At 45.9% G+C, this 24,705-nt stretch overlaps 1 protein-coding gene across 9 annotated transcripts in view; it reads left to right on the top strand.

The window, feature by feature from the left end:
- Window positions 1-24,705, top strand: part of LOC148013402 (tRNA/rRNA methyltransferase (SpoU) family protein) — a 239,083-nt gene that overhangs the window by 87,659 nt on the left and 126,719 nt on the right. For all 9 annotated transcript variants that reach the window (XM_087667522.1, XM_087667524.1, XM_087667515.1 and 6 more), the window contains one exon: window positions 17,235-17,372. In XM_087667522.1, coding sequence (XP_087523648.1) covers window positions 17,235-17,372 — 138 coding nt within the window. The remainder of the gene's footprint in view (window positions 1-17,234; window positions 17,373-24,705) is intronic.

Here is a 24,705-nt window from a genome sequence, read left to right on the forward strand (position 1 = left end):
GCCCGCTAGGAAAATGTATTCGGATCGTCCAAAGGGTCCCCCTGCTAAGTTGGCATTTGATACCAGAGGTAATGTCATTACCTCGTGGGACCGTCGTTATCCCTGTTCCAACCCCAAGCCAGCAGATATGCCGTCTACTTCCAAATCTGGTCCTCAGAACTCTTTTGCGGTGTTGGCAGATTTCTTGGATGAGGGAGTCCTGGACATTCTCGCCGACAAAGTCAAATCGAGGCAAGCTGTGCCTCGTACCTGATTTTATTTTCAATACACATGAAAATAGCCACGTGGAATGTGCGAGGAATTTGTTCTCGACACAAGCAACATGCCATGTGGACTGTATTGTATGAAAATCAGTGGGATGTCCTGTGCGCTGTTGAGCACAAGAGTCACGGTGAAGCCGGAAAAGTTGTGGATTGCCATGGCTTTCGATTGTTTTATGCAGGGACACAGACCATGCATTATTCGGGCGTGCTCATGATTGTACATGAAAAATATCAGCCTGTTCTTATTAAAAATGAAGTTCATGGCCGCTTTTTGGTGATTGAAATTTTATACGAAGGGGAAATCTTATGGCTACTTGGCCTCTATGCTCCGAATGATTCCTTATCTTGTCGGGAGCTTTGGCAGACTTTGCAGACCTCCTTGTCACTTGGCAGACGGGGCTTCTTCATGGGGGATTTCAATATGTGTGTTGATTCTTCCCAGTCCACATCGGAGCATTCGGTAATGGATGCGCCGGAAAGTCGTATGTGGCATGCATTGGCTCTTGCGGTTCTTAAGCAAGATCTCTGGTCCTGGCTACACCCGTGTTCTACAGGGTTTACTTTCCATTCTGCCCAGTATGCAACAACATGGTCGCGATTGGACCGTATATATATCATGCAAAATGATGATTTTCTTCCCGAAATGCTCGAAATAAAAGTATTGCAGCATTATGCCTTGTCGGACCATTTCCCTCTGCAGCTTGAGCTGGTTGCACACCCCATTGCACCTTTCAAGCAATTTCTGGAGAGACTCCCTTTGCGTTTCAACTCGTCTTACTTGAAGCATGCAATCTTTCAGGGCTATATGCAGCAATTGATTGACATATTCTTCTTGGACTTCTCTTCTCAGGGCACTGCGTCATTTGAAAGATTGCTCTCTAATGTGCAGCGGGTTGCTGGGTAGTATGGGATCTATCATGCCTCTCTTTGTCGGCAGCGTTGCAAGGCTGCAGAGGACCTACTGGCTTTGGTTCGTTCTTTGCTGGTGGACACTCCGGATGATGCATTTTTGCTCGGACTGGCCATGTGAGTGGCTGATCTTATTAAAGAATTCCACTTGAAATCATATCAGCAGGCCAAACTGCAACATCTGACGGAGACTTTGCAAGATAGTGCATGTCAGACCCATAAGTTCTTTCGAGCTCTCCATGCCTCTCCTACTCGAGAGAATATGACCAGACTCGAGGATACCGAAGGCCACCTTATCCTGGATCCGCAGACTATTGTGCATATATGCAGGAATTATTTCCGTGACCTTCTCGGTTCCACTTCTCCACCTTCAGACTGAATTACTCAGGCCCGTTCGGTTTTTTATGACCTGGTCCGCAATCAGCTTCCGCAGGACATGGAAGCTACTATGGAGTCAGATATTGGTGAGGCAGAGGTTATGGACGTCTTGTTACACTTGCCCAAAGATAAAAGTCCGGGTTGGGATGGTCTCACCAATGAGTTCTTTGAAGCTTTTGCTACCCAACTGGCGAAACCATTGCAGGCTTTGTTTCAGTAGGTGTGGGAAACGGGGATCATGCCTCCCTCATGGAAACAAGGACTTATTAAAATGCTTCCAAAAGTTCCTTTGCCATCTAAGTTGACACAGTGGCGCCCAATTTCTTTGATGGGTTCAATGTACAAAATCTTTTCCAAAGTAATGGCGAATCGGCTCCATAAGCATCTCCCTGCCCTTGTGCACCCTCTCCAGTATGGTTTCATTAAGGGCCGCAATATTCTACACAATGTTTTGAATGCCAAATTGGCCATTGATTATGCCAGGCATTCTAATCAGGAGGTAGTACTGATTCAACTGGACTTGGAAAAGGCTTTTGACTATCTGGACTGGTCTTTCGTTGCTGAACTTATGTCTGCTATGGGCTTTGGTGCTCGGATGTCTTGTCTAATCTACACCATTAGTGCTGTGGCGTCTTCGCGAGTCATGTTGAACGGAGGTGTTACTGAGCCATTTGTCCTTGCCCGTTCTGTCAGACAGGGGTGCCCTTTGAGCCCTTTATTCTTCGCCCTTGCGACACATCTAGTTCTTTCCATGTTATCACATATGGCCGCCTCTTCTCAGTTGGCCGGACTGTCGCTTCCTACAGGACAGCACTTCATTAGCCAATCCCTGGCGGATGATACTTTTATGATTTTGCATGCGGACAAGGATAACATTCGACGAGCATTGGATGTTTGGGGCCTCTTTGGTCAGGCGTCGGGCCTTTGTATTGATGCGCTCAAATCAGCCATTCTCAGTTGCACCAAGTCGGATTTGTAGTGCTTGGACTGGCAGGGTCTGGTTGTGCCTCGTGGCTCCATTGTCAGGCACCTTGGCTACCCTTTGGGTGTTGATGTTCCCCCAAAGCAGCTTCTGCAGTGGATTTCTGAGAGAATGGTGGCTAAGTTTATGTATTGGAAATCTCAAGCCTGGCCCTTTCATATTCGCCTCAAAGTGGCCCAGACAATTATGTTGCCAATGCTCACATATTTCTTGCCATTGTTGCCCTGGACTACTACGACTCTGAATGCTCTTACTCAGTTTATCCGTTTCATGCTATGGAAGAAGGACTCATTGCATGCAGGTATTTCCTGGATCTCTTGGTCGCATGCATGCACCCCCAAACGCATGGGTAGCGGAGCTATTTTAGATGCCCAAACTCACATGCAGGCACTCCGTTGGTCTCTTTTCCGTGCCATGTGCTCGGATCATCATCCATGGGTCGATATAGCCCGTTATTTCCTTGAGAGCCATGGGCTTCTACATGGCACTACCCAAATCCGGAGTTCTTGGTGGCATGTTCTTAATGCTGATTCGCGGTTCTCTAGTTCTTCTTCGTCGCTGCTTACTCATTTGGTATGTTCCTGGAAACAGGTCCTCCAGAAGGCTCAGTGGCATCCAGCAGAGGATCGTTTGGCTACTAACTCTTTTCAATTGGAATTGCTGGCAGTCTCGCGTTTTCTTGCATGGGAAGGTAGACATGAGCTTAGACCACAATTCAACCGGATGGCCCGTTTGGGCTTGTCTTCAGTTGCGGATGCCAACCTTGCCAGTCGCAATGTACTTATATCTTTTCATACAGCTCGGAGGCTTTTCAGGATCCCTCGTGGATATCGGCCCTTATGGGAACAGCTTTTGAGGATGCTCCAGAGCAGCCAACCCTTTCCTGCCCTTGCTTCGGATCATGCCTGGCAGGATTGGGACCTACAAGGCAGGCTGCCTTTAAGCAAAGCTTCTGCTAACCAAGTGTATCATATTCTGATTAAAGATCATCAATGGCTAGTTACCAAAGCAAATGCTTGATGGGGATTACGTAAATCCCGGTCATGGTGGAGGGCAACTGTGATGGAGGGCTGGTTGAACAAGACACCCTTCAAATGTAAAGTCTTTCTTTGGAGAGTGATGATTGGTGGTCTTCCGCTTGCTTCGGCTCTTTCCAAGCGACGAATCTCCAATGGCAACTGTTTCTTTTGCACCACTGTTGTGGAATCAGCCCGCCACCGATTTATTTCTTGCCCCATAGCAAAGAAAGTCTGGTTATTTTTGTCGGCTGTCTGGCAAGGAGTGGTTGGTTTCACCCTGCGCCCCTTTGATTGGGTTTTCGGGCAGCCCAAACACCCCACTCCTGCACAGCCACATATGAAGCTCATGTTTCCTTTTCTTCGATATTGGGGCTGTTGGCATAACTGGACCATTCGGAATGCTTTTCTGTTTGACTCTGCCTATAATGTTCGGCGGCATATTGCGAGGCTTAAGGGCCTCTTGTATTGGCAGTTGGATCTTCTCCAGCATTCGGATTTGCTCTCTAGGGAGGACTTACGTCCCTGGCATATGGCAATTTCCTCTGTATCTTTGCCATAACATTGTAACTTGTAGTACTTAGAACCTCTTCACATGATGGCTTAGATTGTCGTCATGTATCTTGTAATCAAGTAATCTTGTACTTTTTTCGTAATTAATACAATTACCTTTTACGAAAAAAAAGAGAGAGAGAGAGAGAGAGAGAAGGAAAAGGTGATCATAAAACAATCTATTCCATCCTCCAAAAGAGAGAGAGAGAGAGAGAGAGAGAGAGAGAGAGAGAGAGAGAGGTTTAGCGGAGCGTGGCGAACGGAGCGATGGCGACCTGCCGTGACCCGTCTTCTGCAGCGACCTGACCTCGTCTGCTGGCTCTATCGAGCTTGCGCCTGCTTTTTTCTGCCCCGCTTCTGCACGCAGGTGAGAGAGAGAGAGTGAGCGAGCAAGGGACAGAGGCGTCGTGTTTACCTGCCTCCGGATGTGCCTCCCCTGCCCAGCGAACGTGTGTACCTGCTCGTGCGGTGCCTGAGCTCCTTCGTCAGACCAGCGCAGGGTTTGTCCTGCCCTGTTCATGACCTGCCATCGCTTACTCGTGAACAGCTGGCCTTCCTGGGGAGCCCTACTCTGTGATTGACACACACAGAGAGAGAGAGAGAGAGAGAGAGAGAGAGAGAGAGAGAGAGAGAGAGAGAGAGAGAGAGAGAGAGAGAGAGAGAGAGAGAGAGAGAGAGAGAGAGAGAGAGAGAGAGAGAGAGAGAGAGAGAGAGAGAGAGAGAGAGAGAGAGAGAGAGAGAGAGAGAGAGAGAGAGAGAGAGAGAGAGAGAGAGAGAGAGAGAGAGAGAGAGAGAGAGAGAGAGAGAGAGAGAGAGAGAGGAGGCAGAGGGCCTGTCGTGCCACCACGTCTACAGCCGCCACGTCTCCCTGTCGTTGCCTGTAACCGCCCGCACGCGTGTCATCTGCCACAGGCTCGCCGCCTGCATCTGGCGGCCCGTCAGTTGCGCCTCCAGCCCTGCTGTCGCCCGCGTGCACTGCGGGCTCTGCGCCTGGTTCACGCCCGTTTGCCTTGTGCGTCAGGGCTTCTGCCCACGCCTGGTGTCCGTCCTCGCCTGTCGGTCGCCCCCCTCACCTGTCGGACGCTGCCCTCGCCAGTCAGCGACCGTGGTGGTCGCCCTAGACTTTTAACGCTTGCAACCTGTTCGTGTGACGTTCTGAGGGTCGTCCTCTGCCGTGTGCGAAACCAGCTTACAGGGGTGCAGATTTCTAACTCAGCCGACAGTGATCTGCACTGTGCGTCAGTCCTCTTTCGAGATCAGCTCGTCATACAAGATGGCTGGTTTGGATCTGGATTTCATAGACCAAACGGTGGCAGGACTTGGCCCGGATTCTGACGCTGAGGAACCGGAGGATATGGTTCCGTGCACTGAAGAGATGCCCCCGGGTCCTGACATCCAGCCTGCGGGTAAACGTACCAAGCATACCTCGGAAGAGATAGGTGTTATTCAGGATCGTTCCTATGCGCAGGTTGCTTCGGATTCTGTGGACTCTCAGGAGGTGTACTGGGAGCATCTGCTGGAATTTGCCAACACTCTGCTTGGCGAATATGTTCAACATAATCAGGAAGCCTTTTCTGACTCTGCACCTGACGATGTTCTAGAAGCTACCGTCGACCTCAAAACTGTCTCTACGCTCCTTTTCGGTGTTTTATGATCGCGCTGTGATACTCTTCTTCACTGGTCGAATCCCGCTGCTTTCCCGTATTCGCCAATGGCTGCAGAGTGTGCTACAAGGGGAATGTGTCGAAGAGATTTTTGTTGGGTCCCGAGGTTTTTTTGAGGTCCTCTTGAAAACTGAGACGCACCGTGCTGCTCTCCTGTCTAAACTGCCTTTGTTTTTTGATCGTCGGTTGGTTCATGTGGTTCCATGGCGCCCGATGGCAGATTTTCAACGCCTCCTGCAACGTGAATGCCCTGTGTGGATAGAAGTGGAAAATTGTCCGGCTGTTTATTGGCCGCTATTGAAGGATGCTATGGCCGTTGTGGGCACGGTTCTGGTCCCTCCCAGTCTCAGGGCTGTGAATCGCAACCGCTTGTGCATGTTCTGGGATATTGCAAGGAAAAGGCCTGCTTGGTTACGCCTCAATTGCTCTGGCATGCATCCGTTACACTTTCGTTTGAAATGGGGCAATTTTGTAGGCCATTGCTTTTCCTGTGGACAGTTGGGCCACTTTATGGCCGAATGCCCAAAGCAGCAACACATTTCAGATGCGGGTCATGTTGCTCCGCCCATGGAAGATATGGTGTGTGATGCTCCGTCGCTGGATACTATCCACCCGCCCCAAGTCCTGGCCAAAGGTAAATAACAGGTTTTGGGTCTGGATTCCCGTGCCACTGATTGGGTTGAAGTATGTGCAAACAAAGGCAACAGGATTGTTGCTGGCATGGAGAGTATTGTGCCTACTACCTCACAAGATTCCATGCGTACATATATGCGCAGGAAGGAAATGTTGTCTTCCGAGCGCTCTCCTCCTGCTATGGTTTCCTCAGCCCCCCGTCCTCAGCCCGCCAGGAAAATGTATTCGGATCGTCTAAAGGGTCCACCTGCAAAGCTGGCTTTTGATACCAGAGGCAACGTCATTACCCCGTGGGACCGTCGTTATCCACGTTCCAACCCCAAGCAAGCAGATATGCCGTCTACTTTCAAATCTGGTCCTCAGAACTCTTTTGCGGTGTTGGCGGATTTCTTGGATGAGGGAGTCTTGGACATTCTCGCCGACAAAGTCAAATCGAGGCAAGCTGTGCCTCGTACCTGATTGTGTTTTGTATACACATGAAAATAGCCACGTGGAATGTGCGAGGAATTTGTTCTCGACACAAGCAACATGCCATGTGGATTGCATTGTATGAGAATCAGTGGGATGTCCTGTGCGCTGTTGAGCACAAGAGTCACGGTGACGCCGGAAAAGTTGTGGATTGCCATGGCTTTCGTTTGTTCTATGCAGGAACACAGGCGGTGCATTATTCGGGTGTGCTCATGATTGTACATGCCAAATATCAGCCTGTTCTTATTAAAAATGATGTTCATGGCCGCTTTTTGGTGATTGAAATTTTATTTGAAGGGGAAATCTTATGGTTACTTGGCCTCTATGCTCCGAATGATTCGTCATCTCGCCGGGAGCTTTGGCAGACTTTGCAGACTTCCTTGTCACTTGGCAGACGGGGCTTCTTCATGGGGGATTTCAATATGTGTGTTGATTCTTCCCAGTCCACATCGGAGCACTCGGTAATGGATGCGTCGGAAAGTCGTATGTGGCATGAGTTGGCTCTTGCTGTTCTTAAGCAAGATCTTTGGTCCTGGCTACACCCGTCTTCTACAGGGTTTACTTTCCATTCGGCCCAGTATGCAACAACATGGTTGCGGTTGGACCGTATATATATCATGTAGAATGATGATTTTCTGCCTAAGATGCTCGAAATAAAAGTATTGCAGCAATATGCCTTGTCGGACCATTTCCCTCTGCAGTTTGAGTTGCTTGCACAACGCATTGCACCTTTAAGCAATTTCTGGAGAGACTTTGCAAGATAGTGCATGTCAGACCCATAAGTTCTTTCGAGCTCTTCATGCCTCTCCTGCTCGAGAGAATATGACCAGACTCGAGGATGCAGAAGGCCACCTTATCGTGGATCCACAGACTATTGTGCATATGTGCAGGAATTATTTCCGTGACCTTCTCGGTTCCGCTTCTCCACCTTTAGCCCAAACTACTCAGGCCTGTTCGGTTTTTTATGGCCTGGTCCACAATCAGCTTCCGCAGGACATGCAAGCTACTATGGAGTCAGATATTGGTGAGGCAGAGGTTATGGACGTCTTGTTACACTTGCCCAAAGATAAAAGTCCGGGTTGGGATGGTCTCACCAATGAGTTCTTTGAAGCTTTCGCTACCCAACTGGCGAAACCATTGCAGGCTTTGTTTCAGCAGGTGTGGGAAACGGGGATCATGCCTCCCTCATGGAAACAAGGACTTATTAAACTGCTTCCAAAAGTTCCTTGGCCATCTAAGTTGACACAGTGGCGCCCAATTTCTTTGATGGGTTCAATGTACAAAATCTTTTCCATAGTAATGGCGAATCGGCTCCATAAGCATCTCCCTGCCCTTGTGCACCCTCTCCAGTATGGTTTCATTAAGGGCCGCAATATTCTACACAATGTTTTGAATGCCAAATTGGCCATTGATTATGCCAGGCATTCTAATCAGGAGGTAGTACTGATTCAACTGGACGTGGAAAAGGCTTTTGACTATCTGGACTGGTCTTTCGTTATGTTTGCTATGGGCTTTGGTGCTCGGATGTCTCGTCTAATCTACACCATTAGTGCTGCGGCGTCTTCGCGAGTCATGTTGAACGGAGGTGTTACTGAGCCATTTGTCCTTGCCCGTTCTGTCAGACAGGGGTGCCCTTTGAGCCCTTTATTCTTCGCCCTTGCGATACATCTAGTTCTTTCCATGTTATCACATATGGCCTCGTCTTCTCAATTGGCCGGACTGTCGCTTCCTACAGGACAGCACTTCATTAGCCAATCCCTGGCGGATGATACCTTTATGATTTTGCGTGCAGACAAGGATAACCTTCGAAAAGCATTGGATGTTTGGGATCTCTTTGGTCAGGCGTCAGGCCTTCGTATCAATGCGCTCAAATCAGCCATTCTAAGCTGCACGGAGTTGGATTTGCAGTCCTTGGACTGGCAGGGTCTGGCTATTCTTTGTGGCTCCATTGTCAGGCATCTTGGATACCCTTTGGGTGTTGATGTTTCCCCAAAGCAGCTTCTGCAGTGGATTTCTCAGAAAATGGTGGCTAAATTTATGTATTGGAAGTCTCAGGCCTGGCCCTTCCATGTTCGCCTTAAAGTAGCCCAGATAATTATGTTGCCAATGCTCACATATTTCTTGCCATTGTTGCCTTGGACTACTACGACTCTGAATGCTCTTACTCAGTCTATTCGCTTCATGCTATGGAAGAAGGACTCATTGCATGCAGGTATTTCCTGGATCTCATGGTCGCATGCGTGCACCCCTAAACGCATGGGTGGTGGAGCTATTTTAGATGCCCAAAGTCAAATGCAAGCACTTCTTTGGTCTCTTTTCAGCGCGATGTGCTCGGATCATCATCCGTGGGTCGCTATAGCCCGTTATTTCCTTGAGGGCCATGGGCTTCTGCATGGCAATACCCAAATCCGGAGTTCTTGGTGGCATGTTCTTAATGCTGATTCGTGGTTCTCCAGTTCATCTTCATTGCTGCTTACTCATTTGGTATCTTCCTGGAAACACGTCCTTCAAAAGGCTTAGTGGCATCCAACGGAGGATCGCTTGGCTACTAACTCTTTTCAAATGGAATTACTGGCAGTCTCGCGTTTACTTTCGTGGGAAGGTAAACATGAGCTTAGACGACAATTCAACCGGATGGCACGTTTGGGCTTGTCTTCGGTTGCGGATGCCACCCTTGCCAGTCGCAATGTGCTTATATCGTTCCGTACAGCTAGGAGGCTTTTCAGGATCCCTCGTGGATATAGGCCTTTATGGGAACAGCTTTTGACGGTGCTCTAGAGCAGACAACCCTTTCCTGCTCTTGGTTCGGATCATCCCTGGCAGGATTGCGACCTACAAGGCCGGCTGACGTTGAGCAAAGCTTCTGCTAACCAAGTGTATCATCTTCTGATTAAAGATCATCAATGGCTAGTTACTAAAGCGAATGCTTTATGGGGATTGCGTAAATCCCGCTCATGGTGGAGGGCAATTGTGATGGAGGGCTGGCTGAACAAGACAGCCTTTAAATATAAAGTCTTTCTTTGGAGAGTGATGATTGGGGGTCTTCCGCTTGCTTCTGCTCTTTCCAAGCGACGAATCTCCAATGGCACCTGTTTCTTTTGCACCACTACTATGAAATCCGCCCGCCACCGATTTATTTCTTGCCCCGTCGCTAAGAAAGTCTGGTTATTTTTGTCGGCTGTTTGGCGAGGGGTGGTTGGTATAACCCTGCTCCCCTTTGATTGGGTTTTTGGCCAGCCCAAATACCCTACTCCCGCACAGCCACATATGAAGCTCATGTATCACTTTCTTCGATACTGGGGCTGTTGGCATAACTGGACCATTCGGAATGCTTTTCTGTTTGACTCCTCCTATAATGTTCAGCGGCATATTGTGAGGCTTAAGGGCCTCTTGTATTGGCAGTTAGCTCTTCTCCATTGTTCTGATTTGCTCTTTACGGAGGACTTCCGTCCCTGGCATATGGCAATTTCCTCCGCACCCTTGCCATGACATTGTAACTTGTAGTACTTAGAACCTCTTCACATGATGGCTTGGATTGTCGTCATGTATCTTGTAATCAAGTAATCTTGTATTTTTTTCGTAATTAATACAATTACCTTTTACGAAAAAAAAAGAGAGAGAGAGAGAGAGAAGGAAACGCCTGCGCGAGGTCGAGAGATATGGCGCATCCTGGTCGCGACTTGCCGCCTGCCCTCTTTCGCCATCCATCGGCTGCTCTCATCAGAGTGCAGACGGCGTAGCCGTCGCTCGTCATTCGTCTGCTCTGGGGGCGGGAGTCCATGTCGTCGCGTTTCAGCCCCGTGGGCCTTTGTTTCGTCTGTCCCAGTCTTGAGCGCTGCCCTGCTTCGTCCCGTTTTCTGTCCCGCCTTCTGTCCCGCCGTCTGTCCTGTCCTGTCTTCTGCCCAATCGCGCTGCCACGTCTCCAGTCGCCCCAGTTCCTTCGACTATGCTGCTGTTCGCGGCTCCGCCTACCTGTGCGTGTCGTTTTCTGCCGAGGCGTCCAGCTGCTATACAACCCTAAGCCCATCAGTTGTCAGAGAGACAGCGTCTCGGCCAGAGTGCCCACTGATCTGTACAAAGAAAAAGAGAGAGAGAGAGACTGCAGCTCTTCACTCAGCCTCTGACCGGCATACGCAGTGATACAATATGGCTGGTCTGGATTTGGCTTTTATAGACCAAACGGTGGCAGCTCTTGTTCCGGATTCTGATATCGAGAAACTAGAGGATATGGTTCTGTGCAGAGAAGAGATGCCCCCTGGTCTTGACTTCTAGCCTGCGGGCAAACGCACCAAGCATACTTCAGAAGAGACAATGGATCATCAGGATTGTTTCTATGCTTAGGTTGCTTCTGATTCTGTGGACTCTCGGGAGGTTGACTGGGAGCATTTGCTGGAGTTTGCCAACACTCTGCTTGGCGATTATGTTCAACATAATCAGGAAGTCTTTTCTGACTTTGCATTTGAAGATGTTCTGGAAGCCACTGTGGACCCGAAAAATGTCTTGCGCTCCTTTTCAGTGTTTTATGAACGGGCGGTAATACTCTTCTTCACTGGTAGGATCCCACAGTTTTCCCGTATTCGCCAGTGGCTGCACAGTCTGCTACAAGGGGAATGTGTTGAAGAGATTTTTGTTGGGCCTCGAGGCTTTTTTAAGGTGCTGTTGAAATCTGAGACGCACCGTGCTGCTCTCTTGTGTAAACTGCCTTTGTTCTTAGATCGCCGTTTGGTCCATGTTGTGCCATGGTGCTCTATGGCAGATTTTGAGCGCCTACTGCAACGTGAATGCCCTGTCTGGGTTGAAGTGGAAAATTGTCCGGTTGTCTATTGGCCACTGTTAAAGGACGCCATGGCCACTGTGGGCACTGTTTTGGTCCCCCCAAGCCTAAGGGCCGTGAATCGTAACCGTTTGTGTATGTTATGGGACACTGCTACGAAAAGTCCTGCGTGGTTATGTCTTAATTGCTCGGGCATGCATCCTTTACACTTTCCTTTGAAATGGGACAACTTTGCAGGACATTGCTTTTCGTGTGGAAAGTTGGGACATTTTATGGCCGAATGCCCAGAGAAGCACCACACTTCAGAAGCTGAGCATGTTGGGCTGCCCATGAAAGATATGGTGTGTGATGCTCCGTCGCAGGATGCCATCCAGCCACCTAAAGTTTTGGATAAAGGTAAACAACAGGTTTCGGGTTTGGATTCCCATGCCAATGATTGGTCGTCAATGTATGCGCTAAAAAAGGCAATGGGCTTGTTGCTGGCATGGTGGATACTGTGCCTACTGCCTCACAAGATTCCATGCGTAATTATATGTGCAGGAAAGAAATGTTGTCTTCAGATCACTTTGCTCCGGCTATGGTTTCCTCTACTCCCCGTCAAGAGCCCACTAGGAGAGTGTATTCGGATGGTCCAAAGGGTCCACCTGCTAAGCTGGCTTTTGATACTAGAGGTAACGTCATTACCCCATGGGATCGTCGTTATCCCCGTTCCATCCCCAAGACAGCGGATATGCCGTCTACCTCCAAATCTGGTCATCAGAACTCTTTTGTTGTGTTAGTTGATTTTTTGGATGAGGGAGTCCTGGACATTCTCGCAGAAAAGGTCAAGTCGAGGCAAGTTGTGCCTTGTACCTGATTTTCTTTTGAATACACATGAAAATAGCCACGTGGAATGTGCGAGGAATTTGTTCTCGCCACAAGCAATATACCATGTGGACTGTCTTGCATGAGAATCGGTGGGATGTTTTGTGTGCTGTTGAGCACAAGAGTCACGGTGAAGTAGGAAAAGTTGTGGATTGCCATGGCTTTCGTTTATTGTATGCAGGGACACATGCCATGCATTATTTTGGTGTGCTCATGATTGTACATGAAAAATATCAGTCTGCTTTTATTAAAAATGATGTACATGGCCGCTTTGTGGTGATTGAAATTTTATTCGAAGGAGAGATCGTATGGTTAATTGGTCTCTATGCTCCGAATGATCCTTTATCTCGCCGGAAGCTTTGGCATACTTTGCAGACTTCCTTGTCACTTGGCAGACGGGGTTTTTTGATGGGGGATTTCAATGTGTGTCGATTCTTCGCAGTCCACATTGGAGCATTCGGTAATGGACGCGCCGGAAAGTCGTATGTGGCATGAGTTGGCTCTTGCCGTTCTTAAGCAAGATCTCTGGTCTTGGCTACACCCTTCTTCTATAGAGTTTACTTTCCATTCTGCCGAGCATGCAACAACATGGTCGCGGTTGGACCGCATATACATCATGCAGAATGATGATTTCCTTCATGAGATGCTCGAAATGAAAGTGTTGCAACAATATGTCTTGTCGGACCATTTTGCTCTACAGCTTGAGCTGCTTGCACAACCCATTGCACCTTTTAAGCGATTTCTGGAGAGACTCCCTTTGCGTTTCAACTCGTCTTATTTGAAGCATGCAATCTTTCAGGGCTATATGTAGCAATTGATTGATAGATTCTTATTGGACTTCTCCTCTCAGGGCACTGCTTCGTTTGAACGATTGCTCTCTAATGTGCAGCGGGTTGCTTGACAATATGGGATCCATCATGCCTCTCTTTGTCGGCGGCGTCGACAAGGAGCGGAGGACCTGTTGGCTTTGGTTCGTTCACTGCTGGTGGACACTCCAGATGATGAATTTTCACTGTCACTGGCAATGCGTGTGGCTGATCTTATTAAAGAGTTTCAGTTGAAATCTTATCAACACGCCAAATTGCAACATCTGACGGAGACTTTTCAAGATAGTGCTTGTCAAACTCATAAGTTCTTTCAAGTTCTCCATGCCTCTCTTGCTCGAGAGATTATGACTAGACTCCAGGATGCAAAAGGTCAAATGGTCCTTGATCCGCAGACTATTGTGAATATGTGTAGGAATTATTTCCTCGACCTTCTTGGTTGCACTTCTCCACCTTCAGGCCAAATTACTCATGCTCGTTCAGTATTTTATGATCTTGTCCGAAATCAGGTTCTGCAGGACATGCAAGCTACTATGGAGACAGATATTTGTGAGGCGGAGGTTATGGCTGTTTTGTTACTCTTGCCCAAGGATAAAAGTCGTGGCTGGGATGGTCTTACCAATGAGTTCTTTGAGGTTTTTGCTACCCAACTGGTGAAACCATTGACGGCTCTGTTTCAGTAGGTGTCGGAAACGGGGATCATGCCTTCCTCATGGAAAGGACTTATTAAATTGCTTCCAAAAGTTCCTTTGCCGTCTATGTTAAAACATTGGTGCCCAATTTCTTTGATGGGTTCTATGTATAAAATCTTTTCCAAAGTAATGGCGAATCGGCTCCATAAGCATCTTCGTGCCATTGTGCATCCTCTCCAATATGGTTTCATTAAGGGCTGAAACATTCTGCACAATGTATTAAATGCGCAACTGGCGATTGATTATGCAAGTCATTCTAATTAGGAGGTGGTACTGATTCAATTGGACCTGGAAAAGGCTTTTGATTATCTAGACCGGTCTTTCATTGCAAAACTTATGTCTACTATGGGCTTTGGTGCTCGGATGTCTCGTCTGATTTACACCATCAGTGCTGCGGCGTCTTCGGGAGTCATGCTGAATGGAGGCGTTACCGAGCCATTTGTCCTTGCCCGCTCTGTTAGACAGAGGTGCACTTTGAGTCCTCTCTTCTTTGCCCTTGCGACTCATCCAGTTCTTTCGATGTTATCTCATATGGCAACTTCTACTCAGTTGGCTGAATTGTTGCTTCCTTCTGGACAGCACTTCATTAGTCAATCCTTGGCTGATGACAGCTTTATGATTGTGTGTGCGGACAAGGATAACCTTCGCAAAACATTAGATGTTTGGGCTCTCTTTGGTCAGGCTTCGGATCTTCACATCAATGCTTTGAAATCAGCCATTCTCAGCTGCACGGAGTCGGATTTGCAGTCATTGGACTGGCAGGGTATGGTTATTCCCCGTGGCTCCATTGTGAAGCATCTTGGGTACCCTTTGGGTGTTGATGTTCCCCCAAAGCAGCTACTACAGTGGATTTGACAGAAACTGTCGGCTAAGTTTCTGTATTGGAAGTCTCAGGCCTGTCCCTTCCATGTTCGCCTTAAAGTAGCCCAGACAATTATGTTGCCAATGCTCACATATTTCTTGCCATTGCTGCCATGGACTACTACTACACTGAATGCTCTTACTCAGTCTATTCGTTTCATGTCATGGAAGAAGGATTCTCTGCATGCAGGCATTTCCTGGATTTCTTGGTTGCATGCGTGCACCCCCAAACGCATGGGTGGAGGGGCTATTTTAGATGCCGAAACTCATATGATGCTGGCACTCCGTTGGTCTCTTTTCCGTGCCATGTGCTCGGATCATCATCCGTGGGTCGTTATAGCCCGTTATTTTCTTGAGGATCACGGGCTTGTGCATGGTAATACCCAAATCCAGAGATGTTGGTATGTTCTTAATGCCGATTGTCGGTTCTCCAAACCTTCTTTATCTCTGCTTGCCCATTTGGTATGTTCCTGGAGACTGGTCCTCCGGAAGGCTCAGTGGCATCCAGCGGAGGATCGCTTAGCTACTAATTCTTTTCAGTTGGAATTGTTGGCAGTCTTGCGGTTACTTTCGTAGGAAGGTTAACATAAGCTTCGACCAAAATTCAACCACATGGCACGTTTGGGCTTAATTTCAGTCGCGCATGCCACCCTTGCCAGTTGCAATGTGTTGATATCCTTTTGTACAGCCAGGAGGCTTTTCAGGATCCCTCGTGGATACAGGCATTTATGGGAACATCTTTTGATGGTGCTCCAGAGCAGACACCCCTTTCCTGCCCTTGCTTCGGATTGTCCCTGGCAGGACTGGGACTTCGCAGGCCGGCTAAATTTAGAAAAGGCTTTAGCTAACGAGGTGTATCATCTTCTGATTAAAGATCATCAATGGCTGGTTACTAAAGCTAATACTCTATGGGAATTGCGTAAATCCCGGTCATGGTGGAGGGCAAGTGTGATGGAGGGCTGGTTAAACAAGACACCCTTCAAATATAAGGTCTTTCTTTGGAGGGTGATGATTGGTGGTCTTCCGCTTGGTTTAGCTCTTTCTAAGCGTCGAATCTCCAACGGCAACTGTTTCTTTTGCACCACTAGTGTGAAATCCGCCCGTCACCGATTTATTTCTTGTCCCATCGCTAAGAAAATTTGGTCATTCTTGTCAGCCGTTTGGCGAGCGGTGGTTGGTTTATCGCTGCGCCCATTTGATTGGGTTTTTGTGCAGCCCAAATACCCCACACCGACACAGCCACATATGAAGATCGTGTTTCACTTTCTTTGATATTGGGGCTGTTGGCATAACTGGACCATTCGGAATGCTTTTCTTTTTGATTCCGCCTATAATGTTCAGCGGCATATTGCTAGGCTTAAGGGTCTCTTGTATTGGTAGATAGATCTTCTCTGCCACTCTGACATGCTCTCTCGAGAGGAGTTACGTCCCTGGCATATGGCAATTTCCTCTGCGTCTTTGCCATGACTTTCTTAGGTCATCTGGTTCTTGTAAAGAGATAGTGTGCTCTTTACACACGATGGGGTAGAGCCATCGTGTATCTTGTAATCATGAAAACTTGTACCTTTGTAATTAATACAATTACCTTTTATGAGAGAGAGAGAGAGAGAGAGAGAGAGAGAGAGAGAGACTTGCCCGGCTTAAAGGTCTTTTGCATTGGCAGATAGATCTCATTCGGCATTCGGACTTGCTCCCTCAGGAGGACCTGCTTCCCTGGCATATGGCAATTTCCTCTGGGTCTTTGCCATGACTTGTGTAACTTTTTCGTAGCCTAGTATTGGGGTTTTGCACAAGTTGGCTTAGGGCCCTTGTGTATTTTGTAATCATGTAAATTTTTACCTTTTTTCGTAATTAATACAATTACCTTTTACGAAAGAGAGAGAGAGAGTTCGCCTTTGCCAATTCGTTGTCATCCGTTGGCTGGTTCCCCCCATGTGCAGATGGCATAAGCCGTCGCCCGTCCGTCATAAGTCCTGGCGGCCGTCGCCCTTCTGTCCCGTCAGCCTTCGTTTTGCGCATCCTGGTCTTGAGCGCCGTTCTGGTTCATCACGGGTTCCATTGCTCCTATTTCCTGTCATTCGCGCTGCCATGCCTGCAGACACCCATCTGCCTTCGACTACTCTGCTGTCCGCGGGTCCGCGTGCTCGTTTTGTTCCCTTTTGTGAATGAATTAGAGCATGTTGTGTAATGGTGGCCTTTGTTTGCTAGATAATTTATATGATGGATGCTGTTGTGGCTGCAGTAATCCATCAGAGTTTTTTTGTAACATTGAACAAACACTAATTTGGTGTACTTGCATTGTTCTTTCCTATTCAGCTTTGCTTTAACCATGTAGAGATCACTGTTTGTTGCAGGTTGTTGCAGTGGGGACAGTTGCAAGTGCTGTTAAATGGCTGCATGAACACATAGGCAGTGCAGTTCCTGATTCAGCTTTGCATTTCATATGGGAGTTTTCATGGAAATCAATAAATTTGAGGAATGCTAAAACAGAGGTAAAGTGATCTTCTCTGGAAAGGCATGATTATTATAGCTAGGTTTGAACATAGTTGAATGCTTATGCCTAACATAATACCTTGAAACTGGGTGCACTGGCTGCATGACACTGGCTACACTGGCTGACCACACTGGACTGCACAGTTTCACTTGCATAAGTGTTAGGAAGCCTTAATGTATGAGTAACTATTGTTCACTGAACTCTATTATTTTGTTGGAGGTAGGGTGGAGGCTGTATCAATGTTTCTGAATAGTATTGGACTGCACCTAAAATATCCATCTGTGTGGTCATCAAGAAAATAAATTTTATCAAGAACAGCTCAGTGAAAGTTATCACCAAGGTAAACTATTAGATACACAAACAACAAAATAACTAGTTATCAAGGGAAACACACTCTCTCTAGCTAGTTGCACCAATGAGGTGTTGAGCACAAGGCTAATGAAATACAAGTGAGGCAGGCTGTAATATATACAGCCCCTGGGTTTAACAAACTGCTAGTTTCCTAGCTGCAAAGAAAGGCCTCTTTCCGCTTGCTTATGTGGCTGGAGTAAAGTGAAGTTAGCTCTCCATGAGATTCATGCAAAGCAAAAGCAAGCTTTGGATTTTGACCTCAAAGCTTTAGAGTTTGCAAAGGGTGATTGGGTTCTTTTGCCTTCTAAAAAGACAAGGCTTAAGAAAATGAGGGGAAAAGAATGCTTGTACTAAAAGCTCAGTTTAGATACTATAGGCCTTCTTAAGTTTTGCCTTCTCAAGCTAACTAATCGTTCAAGGATGCATAATGCTTTCCATACAAGTTTTCTTAGAGCTTGATGTGGGGATTTGCTAGAGTCTACAATGTATGAGATGAAACCAAGAGTAGAGGAACTTGGTGAGATTTTGGTTCCAAAATATATCTTGGCACATAGGGAAAGAAAAGGTTAAGTGGCAAAGTTTCTTGTCGCTATTTGGTGAAGTTTTAGAATTAGTCACTGATGAATGCAAGCAAGATGGACGAGCGTGGCTTAGCAAATTCACCTCAGTTGTTGTAGCTTAATTTTGATGCATTTCCATTGGGACCACCTTGGCTGTGGGTCAGACTTAGTAGAGTGCACATTGGAGCATTGCTTGATGCTCAAGAGGGAATTAGCAACCTCATTGCCTTGGTTTAGGCAAACTCAACTATTTAGAGATTGTTTGGTGATACAATCTGGTGACAATATATCTGTTTGGATGTCAATTCAGTTTGTAATACATGTTGGGACATGCATACGGTGGCAACAGTTGCAAATGTTGGTTGGGTTAGGTTGTCAAATGTATCTATTTGATATACCTTTAAAATCCTATCTAGGTGTAATTGAGATCGCTTGCCATTTCTCAAGAGGCTGGTATGTCACCAGCATGTGAATTCAGTTCTAGCTCTTTGGGTGTGTTGCACATCGCACTGGTAGTGTTGGAGATGGGCAGAATCTTCAGATGTTTAATTTCTAAAGGTTCAAAATAAAACTTTGAAAAAGCATTGGTTCCATAGTGGTTAGAACATTAAATCTTGGGTGGGTAAAACAAAAGTTTGGGCAAGCATTTAATGCTTAGGTAGTGCTGAGCCACTAAAATTAGGATTTTATCAAACCAATAATTAAGTCTGTTTAAAGCAGCCCCAAAAGCAGAAAACACTGAATGAATTACATTTACTGGCTTAGTTTTGGTAGTAGGTCAAATGCACCCCCAATCCTCTATAAATAGGAGCCTTGTCATTGAGCCCTGCTTCCTTGATCATTCCTTCATCAGTCTTCAGTTGGCATTCGTCTTCCAGTGCTGTCTCCACCTCTATCGGAGATTACCTCAGTTTGAGGAGTGTTGCCATAGCTGATTCAAGACATCTTCTGCTGAGGAGAGATGTCACCCACCTGCTGTGGCTTCATGCGGGGCTGCTGGTCATCATCTGAACTTGTGTTTCTTCATCTCTAGCTGCCGCCAAGCATGCCAGGGTACTGCTGACTGCCTGTCATCACCCGCAGCATCTGCATTTTCATCTTCCAGCAGCTCCCGGCCAGCCATCCAACCATCTTTTGGAGCTCTTGCCTGACCGGCCAGGTCTGCGTTTTGCAGCCAAACTGCTTTCTCACTGCTGACTGTTGTGTTTTTGCAGCCAGCAGGTCACCTTGCTGCTGTCCGTCTCTAGCTTGTTTTGGAAAGATTTCCTTTACTAATCTGTATCAAGGTTGTCTTTGTATGGTAAGATGAGAGAGAAATTAGATTTTGTTTGGGAGAAAACTCTAAAATCTACTTGTTGCCAGCTCGACCTTGCATTTAATGCAGTCACCTATTGCCAGGCATTTCCAAAATGCTGTCACCCAATCAACAATGTTGTTGCCAACCCTTGGAAGCTCTCTCTTTGCTGTTCCTACTTAATGGTTGTCTTTTGCAGCAAATTGCTATTCTCTGATTAGAAAATGGACCAACAATCCCTCCCCCCCCCCCCAAAAAAAGCTGAAAATTGATCGAAATAGCTGAGACTCAATCCCCCCAAAAACGTTTTCTCAATTTACATGGGCATTTTTGCCAAGTGGCAATCTTCTAACCCCATTTTTCAGTATTATCCAACCTTTAATTAATTTTTAAAATCAAATAATATTGAAAATTAATTTCAACTCTTGAATGTGCTCGTCCATAATTAAATTGGCTAGGCTATTTGCAATCTAGAGTGGTCTCCAACGTTTGTGGACCCTTTGAATGGCATTAATTAATTAATTAATGCTAGTCCCTAGTGTCACCACTAATACTTATTGGTGAAACGATTGTCCTAGGGTCAAAACTGACACCAACTGAGTACCAAAACCTAGTTGGCATAACTTATCACAATGTTTACTTTTGATACCCATTGCATCCTTGGGGTCTTTGGCCTGTTACCATGAAGTAATTGCCATGTGCATCACATGTGGTAAAGAACCTTTTATATTTGATTAATAAGTTAATCAAATGTTATTAGCAAGATTAAAGCATCTCAAAATTTCACATCCTCGTGAGAGAAACGGTGCTCCATTTCATGAAACTTTTGGTAATTTAAATATTTTGGGACCGTTTTAAAGAGATAAATATTTGGTTATGCATTTTTAGCTCACGGTTCACCACCCCTCTCATGTGCAAAATTGGAGCTAGAAAGGGATTAGAAGGAAAGCTCAAGTCCATTTTTACCCTAAGGTGTCTCACCTCAAAGCAGCTAGGGCATTGGATAAAGGGTGCATGCTGTTTGCCCAATGGCTTAACAAGACTACAAAGGGGATGGATATCTTATCAAGGGAGGCTAAGCAATGACCTTAGATAAGGCAAGACATTGGAGAAAGGGTGCTTCTTGGCTATCTAGTGCCTACTAAGACTTGCAAAGGTAGATGGAACCACATTGAACCTTTTTCTTCCCTTCTTTGTTGGGTGGAGAACATACAGTTTGTAGCCTATCAAGTAATTGTGTGCTATGGGAAGAATGAAAAGGGATGGTTAGGTCCAACATGTCATAAAATAAACAAGCTATTCCAACCACTTGTGGGTGTTGATGAGGAGAAAAAGTGGTAAAGAAGTATGGTGATGTGGTGGTGAGGTGGTGAAGAACCAATGGTGGAGACAGCTTAGAATCCACTCAGGGGCACTCTGCACAATGAGATGCATATTAGTGTGTTACCTGATGAGAATGCATTTGTAGAAGTTGTCACTTAGACAGTGTGCCTCGTGGGAAAATTATTCACCTTTCTAAGCGCCCTAGTACAAAGATAATGATCATCATGTATTGCAAAGAGAAGGTACAATAGAGAAGGGAGATTGATATAAAAAACAAATGTTGAAACTTGTAAAATACCAATGAAGGGTAGGAACCCTCTCTCAACCATGGATGTTGATGGTAAAGGAGGAAGAGAAACTTATGTCAGTCTTTGTATGGCGCCATGAACCATGATAAATGTGATGATGGAGATAGACCTGACACCCCTTAGCTAGAATGGTCAAAGGGAGAATCAACCTTTTGGGTACGCGGAATATACCCCTACTCGATCTTCGAAGAGGGTTGCATTGGTGATCAAGTGGTGTAGACAAGCCCAAATCTCAACCATGGGGGAGGGCTCCATGCTAGTCGAGAAGTGCCAACAGAGCCGTTTGCCTTGCAAATAGATTGAATGGATGAAGAAGAAAAACCTAAACCTTCCTTACTAGAAGAGCAAAGAAAAGTTAGTCATCAAGGTAGTTGAGATGAGCCTATACTTGATCTCGAGAAGAGGGCACCAATGTTGACCAAGAGTCGTAGGCATGCCTGAAACTCCATGCTTGCCAAGAGTACAAAGGCACAATCACCAAAGTAGGAGTCCACTTGTCATGAAAAGTGAACTAGAAGTGTAAATAATGATAGTTAAAAAGCATCTCAACTGAAAGAAAAGAGAGACGGATGCCAAGATAAGGAAAAAGAATGTTTGATCTGGAGAGAGAAGATACTATTTGTGTCTCCACGCTGATGGAGGCAATACTTACCAAGGCAAGTATCCAAGAACCTAACCTTCGGCCTAGGTAGGACCAGTAACATACATGTAATGTTAGTCCTAATTGGAATACAAAACCTAGCATGAAAAGATCAAGAAAGAAACCTACAGACCAAATGTTTCATGTTGAGATGCTTTAGATGTTGTGCGGGTGAGATGTAGCGGAAGTGAATAAAAGAAAGAAGTGTGTAGTAGAAGACATGAGAAACTATGGCTAATCCAAAACGAAACTAGCCTAAGGTTCCTAAGGATAACCTAGGGCTCCTAAGAGACTAGCCTAGGGGAAGGTAAAGACCAAACTAGTTAGAGATGCTATGAGGCATAATCCAGGATCCACTGCACCGGCCACTGATGAACATGGATACGAGGGGGTGGATAAATTGCACTACCTCCCTAGGAAAGATCCCCTCTTGACCTCCTTGGAGTGGCACTACTATTGCCAAAGGGGATTGAGATTGGTTTATAAATAGGAATTGGATTCAACTTTGGTGTGGGTAGAAGACACTTAGTTGGGGTTGAGGTGATTTTGGGTGTGGGTCTAAGATGCTTGACCTTTGAATGACATTTGTTATCCACATGGCCTAGTTTCGAGAAAAATGTATAAAACCTATAGGTTTTAGGAAAGAAGTTCTAAGTTCTAGGAAGATCTTTGTGAGGGTGAGTGTGTGCCACTCCTTTTCTTCTTCAAAGAAGGAGATTGACCATTAGTGTTGGAACACGGTTCGTGTTTAGGGTCAATCGGGGAAGTTGGAGTCCAATCTAAATGTGGAGGTGATTCCTTTCCACTCCATCTTTGCTTCAAAGAGGTGACTCATCAATACAATATGGGGATTCATGCATTTGAGCAATCGAGGAGGGCGGCATGGTGTGTAGGAGGGGGATTCCCTACACAACACGACGAAAGGATAGAGTAATACACTTAAAGCTGTGTGTAAGACACAATGTTAAAGGGTAGGATTCTTGCTAATGATGTACCACGGTGCAAAGTGGTATACTTCTTAGTGTCTACTATTGATGGCCTAAGATGCGCATCAAAGACAATGTGCGCTAAGATAGGATAACCTATTGTAGATCTAAAGTAAGGATCTAGATTGAAAGAAGAGAAATCTGAACGTGAAGTGAAAGCAGGAGGTAAGGACAAGAAATCTGAAGGTAAATGGGAAGCACCAAACTCATATTCAAATGAAATAGAGGAAGGATTACCTTGTGAAACATATTTGAACATAGAGTTTTCTTTAAAACCATACGAGGACCAATTTGGGTCTCCATGGTGACTTACATTTGGTACGTGCATAACTATAAGGAGCATTATAGAAAAAATTAAACTAATACAAAAATGAATTGTATGAACTTGCCATTGGGCTTGATTGTGAAGAGTTTGAACTTTCAGCTGTCTCAAATGGACAATGTTTCCTCAACTAAGAGGCGATAAGTCTCGTCAATGGAGTGCTCCAACTAAGATGTATCTTGTGAAGGATTATGAGACGAATAACAACTTGGCTGCTACAAATTCCCAATAGAAATGTTAGTGGATGGGCATTGTCCTTCAAATCAAGACCATAATGCCTTCTTAGGGCCTCCATTGAAGAAGTAGCTTGAGAAACCATCAAAGGATCGGAAAATGGAGTTGTTTGAGCCATCATGAATTAGTTACGTGCCGTTCATGTATCTTGCACAAAACCAAGCTCCATGATAGCCATAGGATACTTTTAGAAGAGTAGTGGCTTTGATAAAATGTGAAGATATGCTAGGGTTTGGGTAGAGAAAACATAGGATGTGGAACCACAACTAAAATGCAACAACTCAGATAGTAACACAATAAATACAAACCCTAAACGCAAAACTCAGAACACAAAACACAAAATGCAAACACAGAAACACAAATACAAACATAGAAGAAAGAGAAGTCTAAAGTGAATGAATCAATGCTGTAAATGAATGAGAAAATGTACAAAGTGCTCAAGGTTAGAGCTGTCCATCAGTCAATGGTTCTTGTGGGAGTAGGGTGAGGGAGGTGTTGATGTGCATCATCCGCTGGAGATGGATCCCGAGTGCAGTAACCACTAGTTGGAACAAAGGCCAATGAAGAAAAGTGCTGAAAATATAAAAAATACGTAATGTAGATGCAAATGCAAATCAGGCCAATGCTGGCAATGGAAGGGCAGTAGGCTGAAAACAAGAATGCAGCAATCTGTGGGGCTCGAACCGGTAAATCCAGCAATGTAACCGCTTGAAGATGATGGCAGCTGATTCCCAGCAGTAGTGGGAGGTTGGGCAACAATTGTAGACCACATAGCAATAGTTGCTGGGGGTTGGACAGCTAGTGGAAGGGGGATAGATGGTTGAAACCTACAAGACAAGGATGCACTGAATGATGGGTGGCTTGTCTATTTATAGATGTAGAAAGATCCTCTCAAATTAGGGTTTTGCTTATGGAACACAAAAACTCTCTAGCATCGCACCTTGCTTCACGAAAATTTTGGTAAATTACACGTTTTGGGGCTATTTTAGAGATCCAATCAATTTGTAATGCTTTTTTACCTCAACACAAGTTTGTCTTTCTAAAATGCAAGGACACCTTTGGAGATGTCATCTTCCACAATGTTAGCAAAAAACTCTCCCTCATAGTCTATGACAAAGGCTGAAAAGGAGTGGTATTCTCAGCTATTTCTGTTAGAGCTTTAACCTTGAAGGATTTCGAAGTAGAAAAAGGATTGTATGAGCTTGCTCCTAAGGAGTATATGGAACTCTTGAAGATCAGATACAGGAAAGATAAAGTTGCAACAAGCGCGAAGTCGCATGGTATGTTCTTAATCTATCTCACATAACACCTTT

This window comes from Lygodium microphyllum, chromosome 26, assembly GCF_053477565.2.
Source record: "Lygodium microphyllum isolate KBCC chromosome 26, Lygodium_microphyllum_v1.1.10, whole genome shotgun sequence".
NCBI lineage: Eukaryota > Viridiplantae > Streptophyta > Polypodiopsida > Schizaeales > Lygodiaceae > Lygodium > Lygodium microphyllum.